General features: G+C 32.6%; 1 protein-coding gene across 1 annotated transcript in view; it reads left to right on the top strand.

Annotated features, from left to right (window-relative positions):
- Positions 1–14244, top strand: part of LOC147071896 (arrestin homolog) — a 159895-nt gene extending 145651 nt beyond the window's left edge. The window contains exons 6-12 of the mRNA XM_085946420.1: positions 7051–7198; positions 9017–9147; positions 10939–11035; positions 12198–12306; positions 12761–12905; positions 13643–14145; positions 14182–14244. Of these exons, the coding sequence (XP_085802546.1) occupies positions 7051–7198; positions 9017–9147; positions 10939–11035; positions 12198–12306; positions 12761–12905; positions 13643–14145; positions 14182–14244 (1196 nt within the window). The remainder of the gene's footprint in view (positions 1–7050; positions 7199–9016; positions 9148–10938; positions 11036–12197; positions 12307–12760; positions 12906–13642; positions 14146–14181) is intronic.
- The last annotated feature ends 7637 nt before the right edge of the window (positions 14245–21881 follow it).

The raw sequence follows: 21881 nt of genomic DNA, 5'->3' as shown, positions 1-21881 counted from the left end.
CGAAAGGCGAAACCAGGATCGCATAAAACGACTCAAATGAAATAGTACAAAACTTTTAGAATTTAATATATTTAATGCCGAGTTGAATTGAATGGAATCACCTTAGGCATTTATTAGTAATTATTTAACTCAAGTAAAACATATATTGAGGTAAGAACCTATTTCATTGAATAATAAAAACAATATTACTCTTCACATCACAAGTGACAAGATTTATATGAATTGTGTATTGCCTGAACTCGTTGATCCTAGACTAACACGGTCGATGGATATAAGAAACCCTCAATATAATAATTATCAAGTTAACAATTAATATATATCAATATAATAATATCAATTATCAATTAATAGCTATCAATAGAAAAGAAAATAAAATTATAAAAAAAAAACAATTTATAATAGTTATTCTAATACATTGCATACCGTTAAACCAATACACTAATTAAGGAACCAATTATTAATCCTCCGCGGCGACCAAAACGTACTGCCGTCAAATACATGCTATTATAATAATTGTTTCTTAAATCATAATTGTTGTGTACTAAATTTAAAAAAAAACGTTCCTAGACAAATATTCATTGAATTGCTTTCTTTAATGAGTCATTTTTTTATAATTTAATAAAAACGCAATAATAACAGAAATCTTTCATGCCATCTTGTGAATGTTTTAAACTTATAATTTGTAATGTTAGCTTATGAAAATGAATAAAATTATATTTGTTTACACTTTCGTGTTTTTTAGTATTAGATTTTTTTTTTGAAAAATATTTGCACTGAATTTGAACCTAAATATGCTAGGTTCAAGAAAAGGTGTCACTTCACAAATTCAGCATATCAATAATATGAGGTTCTTATTTAGAGGTCTACTATTTTTATTCTTATAATTTATTCTACCGACTACAAAAATGTTTATAAAATTTGTTAGGAAAAAAATATTATTAATTCAACACTTTTAAAACCTCTGATTTCGTATCTACTACGCGAGAAGCCGAGCGAAGCGATTTTTGTTTTTTTACGCTTCGAGCATTGTTATTTTTCATGGCGCTTACGTCAAATTTGATTCTTGCGAATAAACCCATACGCCTTAACATCATTTTACTTTAATTTTTTATCATAAATATTTCACTATAATAATGTCGACATAAATTATACTAATGGTCTTATAAGTGCGTTTAAAAATTAATAATTGTAACAAATCTGAACACCACTGCACATGCATGTACTGAAATATGACTATATTCTAAAACATTAGAGCGAGAGGTTTAAAAGAATACTATTTTATGTAATAAAAATACTTTATGCAATCATCAAATGTTTAAAATAAATATAAAGGATAATAAGGCTTCAAAATTATATAAATAGATTATCTACAACGTTTAAAGAATGTCCAGGATCATGCTTTGAAAATAGAATAAAAGCTCCATTTTGACCTACGCTGAGCATGTTCTCCCTTAATTGAGTTTCATTCTGTTGAAAATGTCCTTGTAAGCGAACGAATCCAGTAATGTGATCTTCATTACATTATTCATTACATTAGTGCACGATGCAATTATATCAGCACATTGTATTAAGATTGTCTAGAACAGCGGTTCTTAAGCTGGGGTCCACCGTTTCGGTAGGAGCGCGAAAAACGAACGCATATTATACTATTTATATTTTTATAATTATAGCGTGTAACATTCCTTGGGTTTTGTAAGCAATGCTTGGTTGCTGTTCTGGGTTTCAAACTTTGGTTTAGCAAAAATCCCCAAATATTATTGGCATACACTGTACTATTTATCGGCAAACCTTAATGGTGAAAACCATGCCTGACGAGTTGAAAAATGCTCTCAACCATGCGAGTACAGCAGTAAACTTCATTAAATCAAACTCACTTAACTCTCGTTATACAAAGAAAGCGATTCCTAATTTCAAACACTCTAGTTGCACTTACACATGAGGTGGCTTTTGGTGAGAGAGTTTTCGTACTACATAAAGAAATTCAGCACTTTTTGAAAGATACCAAACCAGACACGCACGCGAAATTCTCCGATGTCAGTTTTCTTATTTCTCTGGCTCTCAACCTGGCGCTGCAAGGAAAAGATATCACAGTGCTCCATTGTCACGAAAAATTGACAGCTTTCAAAATGACGTTCGAACCATGGATTGTAAAGTTAGAGAGGAAGAATTTTGCCCCTTTTCCACATCTGAACACATACATATATTGATGAAAATTAGCTTGAAGTCGATAGCGATATCCTTGAGGTGATGAAACAGCATGTATTCATTCTTAGCGAAGTAATTTCTTACTATTTTCCTGACCTACGAGAATTTTATCAATAACCTATTTGTACTCTCCATTAGTGTTCTGACTTCGGAGGACAATTTAATTCAGGAACAGTTTATTGATTTGATAAATATGGGGGTGCAAAACATGTTTCCCATAAAACGTGTTGTAGTGATTTTTGGATTTAAATGGCTCAGTCCTATCCTGATATTGCAAAGATGGCTCTAAGAGTGCTGATTCCATTCGCAACCACCTATGAGTGTGAGACGGCTTTTTTTCTACACTACTTACTATCAAGACAAAATCTCGAAATAGATTATACGTGACGATTTTCTTTTTTTTTATTAAAGGGGTCCGCGAGCCATTGAACAATTTTTAAAGGGACCGCCACGCAGGAAAGTTTGAGAACCACCGGTCTAGAATTATATTTTGTGTATGTCATAGTTATTACCCTCCCAATTGGCATTACCAATGGCTGTTTAGTTCTGCAGGAGAAACAGGGACGAAATGGACCGGAGCACCGTCCTGGATCATGGAATCCCCAAAATTATCGCTCTCGTGGAACAACGTTTGAGCTACATATGCCTTATAACAAAAATCTATCATACTTACTTTTATAAAACATACGTATAATTAGATAATATGTTAATGTTTTTGGAAAATTATCAGGAGCTCCGGTTCGTAAAAATTTCCATTTCGAGCGCTGACTGGACAAACAAAGGTTGCTCACGATTTCTCAGCAGGGTTACACAAGTCAATTACGAAAATGGCCAGTTTTTCATTTACACCGTGTATAAATTAGAAAAAAAATATGTACCTACCCAAAACACCTATAGATCCCTTCTAAACGTTAAACTACACTATGTAAAAGGGAGTCAGTCGGATAAAGCCACGCAGCGATTTTCTTTAACGCAAATGACGCAATCGAGTCATCAGTCCAACCAGAAACCAGTCATACAATTAATAAAATATACCTACCAAAATCTTTAAAAGATTCTTGGTTCTCGCAAATTGTTTAAATCATACGGGCCTTTACAAAGTGGACGTAGTATCAACCGATTTTTTGTTTTTTTTTTACGAGAAATGGATGTTATAGCGGAACAACTTAACCTTTAAATTGCGATTTCTTTTCCTGCGCACGAATTAGGTAGGTACATAGGATAATTCAATTATTGTTACCACTATTATTTCCAACTGCTCTTACATGAAGCCTATTATTTCATCTGTTTTTTTCGCTCGGAGTCATTTTGATACGTCATATTTTCTGTCAAAACTATTGAACTTCACGCATATTAGTATGGTGGTATATTTATAGCCTCTTGCTATGGGTCCAAACACACATTGCAAAATAACTTGTGAATTTCCTAGACGCGGGATTATAAGCCGACGCAGTAGCCGTTCGACCACGGTGTGCTAAATAACTATCGTATAAGTATGTTAATAATTAATTTAATTCAAAAATTAACTACATAAATTAATGTTGTTGAATAGGCAGATAAAAAAATGGATACTCAGTGCACTAGTATGATGCATTGCTGTCATATCTTATTTGACATTATTGAAATATAACAAAGAAAATGTTTTTAACCATCCTACTGAGTCTATGAAATAAAACAATCTGTGGACTATTATTACCACGTTTCTATTTGCTCGTTTGTCCGGTACAGATTTTTTATTGTGTGTTCAGTACAATTTTTTTCTTGTTTGTCCAAGATTTTTAACTAACTTCCTGACTAGCTAGACATTTGAAACATTTCAAATATATCAGAACACGACGACAATGCATTCTTTTAATACTTTTGGCCATCTTTAAGCAGAATTGAATTCATTTTCAGTTAATTCTGTTTTGTATGTTTCGGAAAAAATTCGTTAAAAGTAATATTTACTACTCACTAGTATTATTGGTTGCTAAGGGGTCCTAGCAACTAAATTATTAATATATACCTACGTGCGTTACTATGGAAATCAATATGAAATGTCAAAATGACATTTCAGTATTCTATATTTATTCAGTATTTCTATCAAGTACAAAAAAAGTATTTATTATTACATAGAATTGTCAAGTTTATATGATTCAACAGAAAATTTTAAAACGTGGTATATAAAAAGTTATTTTTATCTTGTAATTATTTTTGTTAAACTTGTATACCTACTTACTTAGTGATAAACTCTAGAGTGCATGCAGCTTTTAATTCACTGCCAGCGTTATTTCTGGTTGCGCTGGTCTGTTGGATTTCCCGCGTTGTTGAAAATCGCTTGCGCTGGAAATTCTTTTCACTAATTAGATTGCTTTGCGAAAAAGGGGGAAAATTGCAAGTAACTTGATTTTCTCGACAAATCTCTCTCTTAATTACAAAGCATCTTTCAAATAGCTATTTTATCTTCGAAAACTTTTGCTTTTATTTGATTTGTTACTTGTTAAGATAAAAGCTATTTTTTTACACCTTTAATGACATCGTCTCGAGTTATGTTTATCATTCAAAGTATTTAATAACAACTGTGTCCAATTGCTTCAGAACCTTTATTTCAGGGATATTTATGAATTATTGTATTTAAATATCTAGGTATTTATTATCTACAAGAAAATTTCGTTTAAAAATAATGAAAATTATTAAATTCTTCGGATGAAATGTGTTACGCAACATATAATAATATATTGTATGAAAAGAAAGAAGATATACGTCTAGGTATGCTACTACTACTAGATACTAAATTCAAATAAAACAAAACTTTGGAAATTATTGATCCAGTAGGAATGTGAACTCGCGAAGCTATTCAATACACAAGACGGCTATCGACGATAGTTTATCATAATATTTTTATATTGACGAGGTTAATTGTTACAATAAGTTAACTGTCGAAACACTCTAAACTGTCAAAAAGTGCTATGTTTTAACAGCCCCTCTCTTCGTTCTGTTAACTTAGGGATATAGACAGTTTTGACGGTTGACTTATTGTAACAATTAAGCGCCTCAATACATATGATAAAGTGATAATATTTATCACTTTAGCCATCTATAGCCACCTTGTGTATATAATAGACCCACTGGTAGCTACTTAATGCATGCCATCACGTAAATGCAGAAATATTTTAACAGACTTTTTGACGAGATCTAATGACACAATAAGAAAAATGCAAGAGTTTACGTGCAATTTATAGGTATAGGTAGTGTTTTAATTAATCGGCACCTATCTAAAAACATAAATAAGAAAATACATATTTTTCAAATCTTCCCATTAAGATCCCATCTCATTATTAGGTACCTATATTTCATCTCTGTTCTGGCAGAACACACTAACTGGAGAATACTAGTGTTGAGTAATTTGACTTTGAAGTTGTTAAAATGTTTGAAATGGTCTATCATGTGAGTTTATTAAGTAATCGTAAAAAGGATGAATTTTAAATAAAGACTTTTTATTTATTAAGAAGGTTTCCAGACGGTAAAGTTTGAAATAAGGAACATTTTGGTATAACCAACTCAATATGTCATTTTTTCGAATTAGTGTCTTCTGCCAGAACAGTGACGATTATTGTTACATGATTACGTTTATCATTAAAATTTAGTTATTAAGTTTTCTCTAATGAATGTATATCTATACATGTATATATCTATAGGTATTATTTTTCTTCTTCGACCATGTCCGCTCCTTAGCTGAAGTATATGGACACCACACGGCGCCTACAAGAATCTCTGTCCAACGGGTGGTGGTCAACGGCTGGTCATCAAGAAGTGGGGATATTGATGCCAGCAGATGTGTCCATGGCTTATTCTTGGTCTTTCCTCATGACTGAGGATCGTGACCACCGTGGAATTTTTAATCTTTTGAGCGACCAAGACTTTCCATCCGTCTCGGTCCTCTGATTCTCTCAGGGCAGAGTGAATGTGGCTCCCAGTCAACTCCTTCACTTGTTCGGGTTTCGAAGTCAGCAATTAATTGCCTTCATGGTCCATGACTCGGCACTGTACAAAAATATGGAGAATACTAATGTTTGCACAAGGATCATTTTCGTGGGAATTTAAATTCCCCGATCCTTCCATATAGTGGTAAGTCGTGTCATCGCATTTTTCGCAATCTTGTGTGCTCCTTCTTATCTCTGCTTCACACCGCCTATTCCACTACTAGTCATTCCCAAATATACAAACTCGTCATCTGTTTCTAGGTTTTGGAGTATACTTGCTGCTGCAGGGCTCGAAATAGACCGGAGCGCACCGGAGCGCCGTTCCGGTTTGTGGAATCTGTAAAGTTATCGCTCCGTCCCGTGGTTAAAATATTTTGACCGTCTGAGCTAGATATGCCATATAACAAAAAATCTAGATAACCATGTTAACATCCTCAGAAAATTTTCGAGCGCTCCGGTTCGTAAACTTTTCCATTTCGAGCGCTGTGCTGTTTGTAGAAGGTTAGCCCGATCGACAACTGTTCCGTAGCAAATAGTGGGAAATGTCAAACTGCCAGAAAATCCCATCCGCTGCTCTCCCCGCGCCGACCACTGGGCAATGCAGCATCAGCTTTAGGCTGTAGCTAACAGCAGGGGTCGAAAACTGGCTTCCTGGCTAATGGAAGAAAACCCCTGACAGAAAAAAACTTCAGGGTCCTTGTGGCTCAGGCCTCGAGAGCGCGATTAATAAAACACCACAGATATATACATTTTTTTTAAATCATAATTTTAATGCCTACTATATATTTATTTTAAAAAACATACATTTCTTCACAAAAATAAAAATGTGGGTAACTGTAATTCTAAAAAAAATAATTTGCTTTTTATTTTATTTTTCCACCAGAATGCATCGATTCCAAACAAGAAAAGAAGACGACTGTCAGGATGGGTATTCGTGTTGTCCAAGGTGCTGGAGTGACCGCTGCACCATCAGAAATGGCAGCATCATGCTCTCCGGGTCCGACACCTGCCAGAGACTCCCGCCTCATGAGGTAAAAAAATACCACAATTTTTGTATATTATTATCACTCCCTACAGTGCCTACTAACTTCATCCTAGTAGTATTACACCATTCATCTCATTTCATTTCCACATAAATTCCACCATTTACTTACTAGTGGCAGGTTATAGGGTGTGGGAGGTTTTATATAATTATATAGGTAGGTAGATCAGTGGCTCCTAACTAAACAATTATTTAGCTTTGAAAAATATTTTGTTGATATAATAAAATTATTGGTGTCGCCAATATTTTCTGCGTGAAATTTAAACACAACGACATCTAGTAAAGATACCTCGAAGGTAATTCGTATTAGATGTGTTTAAATTTTCAGTGGGGTGTATGTTTCGTAATTCGATCAATTAATAAATGTATCTATGAAATCACAACATGTGATCGAACTTAATCAATAACTTAAATCATATTTTGTATGGGAAGTTGACCACCTACTGAATAAAGCGGTGACAATTTTCTTACATCATTTTAAGAATTTAAAATAATTATAAAATACTACCATCTATGAATAATTCGCCAAACAGAAACCTATCCCATTTGATATTTGATTTTTTTTTAAATATACATAATAATACTTATCACTAAATTTCATCTTGTCAGTGAGTATTCAATTGAATTCCTTCGATTATGTCATTGTTATTAGGGTGTACATATTCATCAATAGTAATATAATATTATTATCTACTATGTCCCATAAGTATGACTGTCCAAATTTAATGTTTTCGGTGCTTTTCGGACACCTGTTGTTAGCAGGCACTCTTTTCCAGAACAGTACCATAATATACCACTGACCCAAATAGATGGTATAATATTACTGTTTAGATGCAGGCAGCCAGTGGCGCACCCAGGATTTAATATTGGGGGGGGGGCCAAGAAGGAAAATGTAAATTAGTCCTATAGGCTCTTTTTCTTCTTCACATCCTAATTTCTCGTTTATCAGTCTTTTGTCTATTGCACTCGGTGTACCTACACCATGGTCTCCACATCCTGAAACGGGCCCTCGGGCTAGGATATTTAAGGGCCCCCCTACCTACCGCGAAGATTAAAGGCAGTGTGAAACACTACATTAACGATTTTCAAATTATGTTTTAGTTCAACAGTGATAGCAATACAGTGAATTATTGGCGATTTTTAATACATCTACTTTAATAATGGAGCTGTCGAGTATCGACACATAATAATCAAAAAATATATTGCACAATTATATAAGTAATTGAAAATGTTCATAGCCATGAAGTATAATAGCGCCGCAGGCGACTTTTTTACTATTAAAGCTAATTTATGATGTGTGTTTATCTCACTTATCTGGTCAACCCGACACGCCGGGCCCCCCACAGCCACAGGCTAGAGCCATGTCAGCCCTCCCCAGCCATGACCTACACCACTCCGGAATTCGAGTGGACACCGAGAATTTTTTGACAATTCCATTAGGGATTGGGTTTCTAAAAAAACCTGACATTAGTGTTTCGAAATTTTTGTGTTAGAAATTAAAATCTAAGAAATTTTTCTAAAAAGGGTGCTGGAGAATTATTACAAATCATTTTTTTGCCGTGTTTTTATTTGTCTAAGCCCAAAGGTATAGTTTATTGGCTTTCAATTTCAGTGTTTAAAGTTATTCTGATAATTTTCATTTTTGGGGGGTGCCAGGGCCCCTTGCCCCCCCCCCCCCCCCTGGGTGCGCCACTGCGAGGCAGCAGATATTTTATACAGTAAGAAATAAATTATTATCCCGCAAAAGATGTTACATCAATATAATATGCAGATTTTCAGTAGGTACTATATTATAAATTTATTCCAGGCTATCTCCAAAGAACTTCAAATCATCCAGCTCACCTGGTCACAGACCCAGTTCTCAACTTCGGCCTCCAGTTCTTCCCGAAGAACCTGCCAATGAAGAGAACTCTCAAGATCCTTGCTTCGGAAATGGAGGTATAAACCTAATATTGATGCAATGGTTTTCACTTGCATTTTATCTGTATACACAATGGGTATTATTATCTTGTCTTGGTTTGGCTATGACATTAAATTTCCAAAGATATTCATATCACTACTTAGCATCTAATGCAGAGGGGGGCAAACTGCGGCCCGCGGGCCGCATGTGGCCCGCCGGGTATTTTTTTGCGGCCCGCCATTATTAACTGTACTTCTGATTACGAATAACTTTTTTATAATTTAAAAAAAAAATATTGACAATAGATTAAAATTTGTTTAGCAATAGTACGCGATCCATTTTCAATAGATATTATTAGTGTCCGACAGAGCTACAACTTGATATTATTGATCTGCAGTGTGATACTGATTTAAGAGAATTGCATCGCCGTGAAGAAATCTCCAAATTTTACAATGCCCTTAATTCAGATAAATTCGACCAACTTAAAGATTATGCAAGAAAAATGTTCGTTATTTTTGGATCAACCTATATATAAGAACAAACATTTTCGATCATGAACCTCAATAAAAATTCTTTACGATCAAATATCTCCGATGCCCATTTACAAGCAGTTTTGAGAATATCAACTACAACATTAACAACTGAATTTTAAAAAATGTACAACAGTTTCATTCTTCTCATTAATTTTTTTGTAATGTTTATTTTTCGTGATAATAAATAGTGTATATATAAAAATGATATTTTACTTGCGGCCCGCCGCTCTTTTTGAATTCTTGAATTTGGCCCTCCATCCAAAAAGTTTTCCCCCCCCTGATCTAATGGGAACATCACAAATTATAAGATTTTCACATCATGACAAAAAATGAGTAATGGTATATAATAATATTCATAAAATAACATCCAGTCACCTCACACAAGTGGAATATATCAATATTTAAAGTGATTTGGTTGCACAGAGCAATTTACATTACCAATGACTAGCTAGTTCTGCACCTTGGAAGAACAAAGAACTGATGCACTCGATTTCTAAGATATTTGTCATGGACCCATGGGTTAATACTACCAAGAATAGCAGAAATACAAAAATAGGAGATACAACTTGCCAATTTCGTTCATTCATAACTTATTACAAAGTTATAAGAAAAAAAAATTAAATAACACAAAATCGTTGTAAAATATATACACAATTTTTGTTTGTAATCATTAAGTCAGCAGTAAAGTAAATATGTTTGTAATTTTCTTACATCTGTCAAACGTAATAATATGTAGTAGAGGTCCCCCACATTTTCAAAAGGTTTCCTTCAAACAAAAAAGTTTGGAAATCACTAAGTATAATATTATAGTGTAAATAATGTGTGGGCAAGAAACATTTGAACTAATAATATAGAACACAACTAAAATTGAATTATGAATAAATTTTTGAATATTATGAGGAAATGTATTATTGTGACATAGATTTTTTTGGTATTGTTCGGTTAAAGCGGATACAGCGGAAAACGCATTTTGAAAATAGCCGATAAACTGGATTATTTGTTAGTTTGGGTTAGGTTAGGTTAGGTTAGGTTAGGTTAGGTTTGGTTAGGTTAACCTAACAAATAATCCAGTTTATCGGCTATTTTCAAAATGCGTTTTCCGCTGTATCCGCTTTAACCGAACAGTACCATTTTTTTTTTTTAATTATTTTACAAAAAGTCCTTTCTATTACTTATTAAAATTCTACAAGGTTTTACAATGCGTGTGCTTCCGATGTGCTCACATTTTTAAGACATTTTCTATGAAAACAATAATAATTCAATGGTTTCATTAAAATAACATTCGTTGCTTTTTAGGTGAAAGCGAGCAAGAGAGAAAGGTGATCCCGCCTCCACTGATGCTACCAGCCCCACACGCCAGTGTCGATAAACCATTCCTACTTTCAGATGGACGGTAAGAAAAATGTGTATATAATTCAATTTTTGCAGTCTTTTAACATTTTCACTGCCAGCCAAATTTCACTAGGTGGATACATCTAGGCCAGCTATTTTTGGAATATAATAAATCACATGAGAAATATAAAATACGGATAATATAATGATGAAAACTTGTGAAACTTTACCAAATTGACATGATTCTCTATTTTTTCGTCAACATTTTTACTCTAAAATAATAAATATTTTTTCAAAAATAATATAAACTACTACTAACCTCGCTATGACATCCACAAGATATCGCAAGTTAATTCGTTTATGACCTGACTATACATAAAAACTTTGGCGAATAAACTTGCTCATGGCACTTAAAATCTTTTATATATTTAAGTCAACTTTATACTTACAGTTTAAAATTATGACTCTTACCAAAAGTTAATTTCACCGCCCTTGTTGCAAGCTGAGTTTTACGATGCAAATCAAAGTTAATAAGTAATTATTTGACTCTGCTTGAAAAAATTAGCTACGTAATTCTATTCTTCAGTTTCACCTAATATTTTAGTCATCAATTAAAATTACATAGTGACATCTCACAATGGATAGAATAATCCTTCATATTATTATCGTAAGACGTTTTGGTATAATATACTTTCACTTCAATTTATACACTCCCGAAATATGGACCTTCTAATCCTTTATAATCACTGTCAATTCCACAATTGTTTTTAAATTCCGTATAAAGTCATAGGCGTACAAGTGTTTCTGCCATTGAAAACATACAACCGCCTGCACTGGATAAATTTTAATACAATTTTCAAACCTAGATGGCACTGTCATTTTCTATAGACATAATGTTCCAAATTTTGTTACCAAAAATATCATAATGTACTGATTTTTATGGAAACAATGAAACAAATTGTAATTTATTTTTTATAAATAACGTAATATTGCCTAAACATATTTAAAAACAATGTGAAAGACTTCATGTCACGATATTGGTTTAACATTGTATCATCGACCGAATTAAATAATCTGTAATAAAAAAAGCATTACATAAGATAAATAGTAGCAGTGATGTTTAGCTGACTTGATACAAACCAAAATAAGAGAATAATTTATTATGTTCCCCTCATCATTATACATTAATTATATTGTATTAAAAATATTCTTTCTGTTTCCAGAGTGGCACTGGAGGCATCTTTAGACAAAGGAAGTTATTCACATGGCGAACCTGTGAAGGTTAACGTTACAGTGAACAATAGCTCCCATAAGACTGTCAGAAGGATAAAGGTAATTAACAATAATATGTACCTACTACAAATAATATTCTAGTTATTATACTTAGGTATTGGTCTATATGATTGGTCCACAAACCTCTACGCCCTTCTTCTTCCTAGAGCTAGTGGGTCATGGCGCACTCCACCACCTGCCTCCATCCAGATATGTCCTCCAGTTTTTAGATCCAACGCAACATGTAATTAATTACCTATTACAAAGTATCAATAATGTAAATAGGGAAATATTATAATATAATATTAAATTAGAATTAAGATGTGTTTGATTTTTTTCTGACAGATGTGTTTTATTCAGTGATGGAATAAAATGGAAAAGACGCTTGGTCAAACTTCTTTTTTCCAAGGTATTTTTTTTTTGGGAGATAAATTTTTCAACCCCTTTTTGAGGACGAATCACCAAAACAAAAATCTAGACACCGCCATAATAGATTCATTTCTTATTGTTTCAGGTTTTCGTTGTTCAACATGTGGACGTGTGTATGTTTTCAAATGGAAAATTCAAGAACGTTGTGGCGATCACTACTTCAAGAGACGAATGCCCAGTTGGACCCGGAGGGACTCTTGATTCCTCTTACGTCCTGAAACCAGCTAGAGGTGCCTAACAATATTTATGATATTCTAAAAGTTATTCTATAGTTTCCAAGTGTGCATATCGATAAAATGAAAATGACTGAATATAAAATCATAAAACATTTAAGTAGGTAATATAATATTAAATACTACACAGTATTGCTACATGACGTATTATAAAAATTCTTTTAGATTATATTATGATGGCCTTCAACAAAGAATTCACACTTAAAAAATGTTACAGTAAATAAACAAAATGAAACCACATGAGTCGCCTAGTATCATATTATAAGTCACATTTTGCAATTTTGTCATTTTTGAGTTACTAATTACCAAGTGATTCTAAAGGCATTAATCTATATAAAGAAAAATAGTTGGATATCAAAAGTCATTTTAAACCATGTCAATGTCGTTGATAAAGTTAACTGTTGGTGTCATAACTCACATTTTACAATGAATAATGTGAGTTCTTTCACCAAGGCCTTTCTAACCAATCAGGTAGCTCTATTTCTCATAGTGTGCTGTGTGTCTGCTGCCTTAGAAATATTATATATATATTAAAAAAATAATGTAAATCGACCCACTCACTCATTAATATTTAGTTGAGTTCAATACCATTCTAATTACAAAAAACAGTGCTCTGGTGGTTTTTTGCGATTATCTCAAAACTCGATTTTTGGAATATGTGAGATATGACTCTAGGCATCTCACATATCGAATTTGGAACAGGTTTGACAATTCGTTTTATTTTCTATTTACAGGAACAACTAAAAATTGGATAGCCCTCGAAGATTCGTACTCAAAGAATGGAGCTAGCCTGGCCTCAACCGTAATCAGCTACACCAATACCCCCGAGGAACGAAATGTATTTGCAATATATGTCTCATACTATGTCAAAGTCAAACTCAGTCTGAGTGCAATGGGAGGAGAACTGTCACTCAAGCTGCCTTTTTCATTGACGCATTCGTGCAGAGAAGAAGAACCCATGTCACCAAACGCAAACATCTTAAATGCGGATGAGATTATTACCGCGTGTAACGATCAAAACCTTCAAAATTCAAATATGAACAAAAGAGAATCTCCGCCAATAATAAAATACGAATCTAAAGACCTGATGAGCAAATCGGATCCAGACGAAATGCAAATTGGAAGTATCATGGCCGATAACTCCGAGAATATTGAACCCGGAAAAATTATCGTCAGCGTCGAAGATCATCCGCCTCCGAATGACGAAAACAGACGACACAAATATCCGGAGGAAGCCGTCAAGCTACAAGCTAAGATGGACATGTTAGAAAAGAAGAAAACCATCGGAGAAGAAGATATGAATCTGATAAGCAGCTACGACAGCGACAGCACATGATCTAGAGAAGTCAAGCAGAAGTTTAAAAATATTAGAGATGATGAGATATTAGACGATATTATAGTGAGCGAAGATGACATAGCTCAGAGCGATAAGTGCAAAGAGACAGTCAAGAAAGAAACCGTCTCAAAAGTCTCGGGAAAAAATTCCGAAACAGTTACTAGCGTCACAAAATTGGCAACAGAAGACATTGAGCAAAACAACTTCACATCGAATATAAGAAAAGTAGTTTGTTGTTTAAATGCAAGCGGTAGAAGATGTTCGTAGTGACCAATTCATTGCATAATAAATTAATAAACACATTATATTATTATTATTATTATGGCAAATTGTTCCTAAACTTTCATTTAATGAAATGTTATTGTATGCCATCTTTGTGTTGAATATGGAAACAAAAATGCTTTTAGTTACACAAAATTTACATAGATGACACATGATATTATGAATATTAAAAATGCAAGGCCAGGTCAGCTGTGTTTCTACCTGTCATGTTATTTTATGAAATGTGACGCCTTGAGAGAAAATGTCTTAGTCATAATCCATTCTCAATAAAAGGGGTGGTTTTAATTTTATGTACTTTTATACACCGTCAAACGAGAGAGAAATATTATGCTAGTTTTGTATATTCATTTGCAAAGGCTCCATAATGATTCATGAGATAAAAATATGCAACATATACTATGGAGATGAAAAAAACATTGTAAGGCTAATAATGAAATAATTTTATCACTAAATTTGAATCATCAAATTATTAAATTTGACAACAGATTGCAGTCTTATACACAGCAATTGTTAATTGGGTGCCATTTTGTTTTATTAAAGGAATTGTAATTATGTTTAAATAGTGTATTATTATTGAGCTAAAAATGCGATAGACAACAAAAGCTCTTATTCTGATTTATTAAGACCTATTACATTTTATAATCTCATTGCTTTTGTTAAAAATAATATTATAAGATAGTGTTAGTTTAAATGTAAGCAGATAATCTCATACATAGTCATAAAAGCTATGTTTCTTATCCAGTGTCAACTATTCAAAGTACCTCACTCCATCTTGTTTTTATACATATTTAACATAATTACTCATAATAAAGACATATCCAAATATTTTTTAAATAATATATTATAACCCAAATATATTTCTGTAATCTGTATTTCTTGACATTATTATTGTATTATGTATCTGAGCTATGGTAGAATTTCGAAAATTCAAATACCCATAATTCACCAATTATTTTTACGTAAAATTTGCAATCGTTTTTTTTTTTTTAAATTCAAAATTGTAGATCTTTCAATCTTGAATTAACAAGGTTTTAACTATTACAAAATTGAAAAATGTTTTTCCTGTAATTTTTATTAATTATCTGCAATTACCAATAGTCCGTGTAATCAATTATCTGTAAATAGCCTAGTGTAATATTTTAAAATTTAATCAATGGGACATAGAGCTGATTAAGTACAATTATTATTTTACCCAGTCCCATACAAAAACTATGGTTATACCCAGGGATTTTTTTTAAAAATAAAGGTGACGGGACGCACTTATTGCCAAACTTCTTAACTACTAAAGAAAATTATATTAAAATATTATATAAAGCAACTTTTCCTGTGCCACGAAGCGAATAAAAAAATAAACAAACAAATACAAATAAACAACTAAAGTTGTAAAAAATAAAATTGTAAAAACATCATATATTTGAATAAAAGTATCCTGAAGTGGTCCCCCAGTCCAGGATCTTTGGCGGAACCCTACCTATCACTAAGGTCAAAGGCAGTGTGACGCTATATAGTAGCGTTTTGAAATGGTGTTCAAGGTAAAATTAAAAGTATTCAGTGTATTAACAATCATTCACCAAAATATGCGATTACATAACCACATATTATAAAATGTTAATACGTCTGAAGGAAATTAGCGCCGCAGGCGATTTTTTTACGATTAGAGCAAATTTGTGATGTGACTTTATCTCACTTATGTAGTCGATCCCCCAGGCTAGAGCCCTGTCAGCCCCTTTGTGGTGGTAATGGTGATTTCCAAAGTTCAGTCCAATTTTCGTCTGGCAAATTGTCTCGATTCCTTTTATTAGTGTTAAGAGTCTATGGCCTAATGTCTTCCACTGAGTAACCACCGATCAACGTATTTTGATAGTATCGAAAAGTGTCAAAGGTGGTCCAACGAGTTTGATGAACAAAAGTACCGAAACTGTTTTGCTCTTCAACGAAGCTCTTAAAGGGGTAATAATTAGATTCATTTGCGAAAATTCGCGTTCACATTCACTTGAAGAAATGGTAATATAATTCAATGCATATATCAAACGAGATAATTTTTCAGGATATGTTTTTTCATATGAGATGATTCAGGAAAATTAACTTGTACTATGTAAGCGCGAACATTGTTTCGTCTAATTGCTTTTGAAACATTAAAAATATCGTGAAAAAAGGTGCCGGAACGCCGTTCCACCGCGTTACATTACAAAAAAATCCCTGGTTATACCCATCTGAATACTTTCTCGCTCACACGTTTGGACACCGCAGACCTACTGAGGCGGCCTCCATCATAGAGCGCAGAGGAGCTCACAGAGAAAACTACATTATAAAGCACTGATTTACCTAGAGTAATAATTGAGTTCAGCTCAGTGTAGTATCTAGCTCGCTTCCGAGTTAATCCTTCCTTCCTCCCTTTCCTTCCTTTCCGTTAGATACGCTGTATCTAACAGAATCAAGTGAACATTCAACTTCAATACATGATCAAACTTGCCGTACGAATTATGCTATACCCACATTGTATTGATTTAATTGTCACTTTAAATAAACCATACCAACTTCGATCACAACCCACAACTTCTCAATATAAAAATGGGATGGATGAATAAATCTACCCCACACCCCATAGTTTATTAAAAAACTAACTTAATTATTTTTTTCCACTAATTTTTATACTGGAAATAATTTTATGGCCACTAAAGAACTTATTTTTAAAATGTTAATCTTAGATTAATTATTATCGTAAATTGTGTAAATTATTATAATGTAGTTAAAAAAATATTTTTGTATGATGAGGTTTTATGATATATATTATTATCTAAGCAAAACTTTTTGTGCTGTATGTGAATTTGCCTAATGATTAATAAATCTTTCAATTTTATTAAATGTATTATATCATGCTTTTTCAATGTTTTAATCGGGCGCCTGGAACAATAGACACTATCCTGTGGCGGGCGTTTTTCGCGATTAGCGCAAAAATATATTGCTTTCTTAAAATTGACACAAATTCTAAACCAAACAATATTTTCGATTGAAATTTTCAAAGAAATCATAATATGTGACATTTGATTATGGTCTGTCTGCAGGGGAAAAATAATTTAAATTGTCACCAAATGATAAAACAATAATAAAATCTCACCTTTTATCATATCAAAAGAGTACATGTCAAAAGAGAAGAGTTTTCAATTTATATTCTTTGTTAAAAAATACGAAAGGGATATATTGTCAAAAAAATATAGTAAAATCCATAACTATTGAAAATCTCACATATTTATGCCATAGTATATCAATTTTAATAGACAAGTGCAAAAAAAAATTCCAAAGAAATGATTATTTTCGGTTTATTTACAATTTTAAGAATATTCTCAAAAACGCAAATTTTGTTTTGCTTCTCCTGAAAAGTACCGATTTTCAACTTATCACTTATACAGTCACTTGTCACTTTTCCTCACAAAACTTACATATATCAAAAAAATACAAATAAAAAGTACGAAACACAATGTTTATTTTATAATCTAATAATGTTTTACAGTGTGGTAACGCTCAAAACATTTTCCAGGGTGAAGTGGTACACAGCAAAATTGGCAAATAAAACATGTTTCACTTCGCTTTTGGTGAGCTACGCATACCCGACATTGTCTCCCGATATTTTCTCTTACCCTTACCTACAATTTTACCTAATATGTGCTGTTTCATGTTCTTCGACAATCTTCCGGGAGGATCGAATTTTCGTGTTCGCTTCGTAGGTTGTGTAGATGGTCCCGGAGCCGGGCTATCTAATTCTTCATCAGAAGGTATTCGGTCGGTTAGCCAATGCAATGCTACTCCATGTAGAATTTTTTTATATTTCATCTTTGGTTGATGAACCGAATTGAATATGACGAATGAATTAAAACGTGCACAGTTTATTAGGTACATCGTTACCCTCTTTGTCCATTTAGTGGTTTTTCGCAATATCGATTAATATGAAAGGTATTGATTAGCAAGATCAACACCTTTCATGTGCTTATTGTATTCGATTACAGATGTTGGTTTTATAATTTTATTGCGCGTTTCCCAATCCATGTTCTGGCTTTCTTTCATTTCAGCTGAATGAATGGTGGAAATCATCCGAACTTCTTTTTTAGATTGCCAAACTTGCAATAATACATCGCCTTTTCTTTTAAAAAGAGATTCCCCTTCCTTCTGTTTTATCATTTGCAATGATTTGGGTAGACCCCTGTTTTTTTTTATGGTGCCACAAACTCTTATTTTATATAGTAATAAAGCCTTACAATTTTCGACACTGTTGTAGTAATTATCCATATAAAGGTGATGCCATAAATTAGTATACGGAGACACAAGATTTTTTATAGTATCTAGCAATTTTCGTCCTTGTGCACAATATATTTCAAAATTGCAAATGTAGCCTGTATCACTTTCACATAAAATTCGCACCAGTATTCCGTATTTCACAATTTTCGAAGGAATGTAAACTCTAAAAAATAGTCTTCCTTCCCAAGGTATCATTCCCTCATCTAAACTTAATTCTTGGTGGGGTTTGTAATTGTTTATAAATTTTTGTAAAAAGTGGTCAATTTAAACTATCTATGATATCTTCATTGTTAGAAAAATGCCATGCTTTCCAAATTTGCCGAAACCGGTCTCTGGACATCGTTTTAGCAAAATGTGGAGTTTCAGTCATTGGTTCCGTAGACCAATACTCGTCCCTTATATCCTTGCGAACTTGTCCCATCAAAAGAATCAGCCCCAAAAACTTTTTCATTTCTTTCATAGTAATATTTTTCCACTTTACCGATTTCGTATATACTTTGTAATTATGTAAGTTTTGGTGGTAATATCTATTAGATTCGTTTACAAAAAATTCAAACAAATCATCACCGATAAATAGCTTTACCGCATCACTTACAGTTTGAGGAGAATCAACATTTGAGTTCAAACCGCGGCGGCCTAAAAACGATTCCAGAAGTGGAGGATTATCAAACGATGGCCACTCTTCCACATACTCATCTGAGCTCGTCTCCGAATCAGAATCACTTGGAATAGTGCGACGGTGAAACGTTATAGGTCTTGGTATTTGTTCATCATCACTCGATTCGTTGTCTGACAACTCTTCAATATCATTATTCCATGAACAATCAGATAAATTGTCGGCATACACTTCGTCGTCACTATCATTGGCTTGTAAAGACATTTTTGTAGGTATAACGTCTTGTAGAATGGTAATATTATATTAGAATAATAAAATAGAAAGATTTAATAATAATTCACAAAGATTCAAAATAGTATGTACATAGTGAAATGATAAAATTTCAAATTCGTTCCAAAAATAAAACAAATGCTGTCATTTTTTGTTTTATATAATATCAAGATTTTATTGCAACACTGAGATATTTTTTACTTATTAATTTTATAAGTAATTTCATGGAAAAATGTATTTTTCTGTATAATTGGGTATCTTTTATATTCGTTATTATAATTATAGAAATTTTCATATGTATGTAGATAAATTATGAATAGTATCCAAATACTTTTAAATATATGATTTTCTATTTTGGATTTTAAAAAAATGCAATCCTAGTCAACACCTGTTGTAAATAATCATATTTAATAAAAAAAACTCTTGTCACAAATAAGACCCCAATTAAATAGTGCATTATATTTTAGGACAATGTGGAATGTAGATATATCATTTTTAAGCTAGGATGGAGTTCAACCAAGCCCGTACTGAATTCTTTTGCGCCGTTTGCCAAAAAAATGTCAGTCCGCGGTCAAAAACCAAAAATCATTCTTAGTATTTTTTGAAATACTATAAAATGTAAAACCAAATCGAGGTGCCAATAAAATGTAGAGATTGTACGATTTTGTTTTGCACACAGATATCTTTGTGATACAATCCAATAACTTTAAATAATATTATTTACTTTTTGATAGAAGATTATAACATAATAAAAGTGTACCATTTTTCATCGAACATAACATTATAATTAATATCATGTTTTAATAATCGTTTACTGTCATATTGCATGATAAAATTTATTCTTTTCCCTATTTTTCTAGATACGATCACAATTTATTTTGTAAGTTTTACGACATACTGTAGATGTAATCTGTATGTATGCATATAAAAGTTTAGTACCTACATACCGTTAGTATCATAATAGATATATAGAATAAATAACAATGATTGGTCGAGCATCTATAAAAATCTGTTAGATAACCCACTCTTGTATGTACCTATTCCTGTATAAAGATTTGTTAGGCTATATTATTATAAAAATTATTTTCTTTTTTTATAAGCACCATATATATTTTATTATGCATAGGTAATAATAATTAAATTTGAAAAAGTCAACAACTGTAAATGTACGCGCACTCAATGTCGATTGAAACACATATGATTTATCGATGATTGTATGCTCTTAAATGGAATAAAATGAAATGAAAAATAAACCGTGTTTTATGTAGTACTTATTATTTGTCAGAACACAGAAATATGCAAATACTGACGATATTTGATAAAAATCAACAAACTTTGATCACAAAATAGAAAATTATATAAATTTTGAACCTACCGATTTATTTTAATTTTAATTCGTATTTACGATCTAGACTTCGACTACTATGTCGAGACGTACACATGACTGTGGCCATTTCTGGAACCAATACCGCCAGCATTCAAAAAGTGCGTGACGTATACTTAAATCGCAAACAGCGCCCATGATGTAGAAGTCAATATATAGAAGCCAAACACTACTTCACTCTCTGCCACTTTTGAGTAAAACCAAATAAAACGAATTTCTAAGCCGTCTGGTATTGCTAAAAAAAATTTGAAACATATATTTATTTTATAGTAAATTAATTTTTCGAATAATGACAAATTATTAAAGCAAAACTTGGACTTTGAATTTATTTTATATGGCAAAGTTGCACATGTCACATTAGCGTCCCCTGGATCTCAGTGCTTTGTGTTTGGTTGCGATACGGCACCAGTGTTGCCATATTTTGAAAGTGGAATTATAGTACAGTGCCTTCAAAATTATAGTATTTCGGCAAAAAATATAGTACACGTTGAGTGACCAATAATTTTCTGCATTTTCAAAAAATTAAACGTGGGATAATTAACGTCTTGTTTTTTTAGACAAAATTCAAATGTTAAGTCAGTGGTTTCCAAACTTTATGTTACTACGCCTCCCTTTTAAAAAAATGTAATCTAGGCACCTCCCCCCCCCCTATTTCTTTAACTAATACAGACACCTTTTTAAATAGTCAACAAAGTACCTACTTACGAATACAAAAATGAAAAAAAAATAAACTAGGTTTTACAACTTACATTACATTAATTGTTTGTTAGCACAATCAATTTCAATAGTAGT

The sequence above is a fragment of the Rhyacophila brunnea genome, unplaced genomic scaffold (genome assembly GCF_057557595.1).
Source record: "Rhyacophila brunnea isolate RB1 unplaced genomic scaffold, BYU_Rbru_1.0 scaffold_2, whole genome shotgun sequence".
Taxonomy (NCBI): domain Eukaryota; kingdom Metazoa; phylum Arthropoda; class Insecta; order Trichoptera; family Rhyacophilidae; genus Rhyacophila; species Rhyacophila brunnea.
The sequence above is the reverse complement of the archived record's forward strand: the minus strand, read 5'-3'. Positions and strand labels throughout refer to the sequence as shown.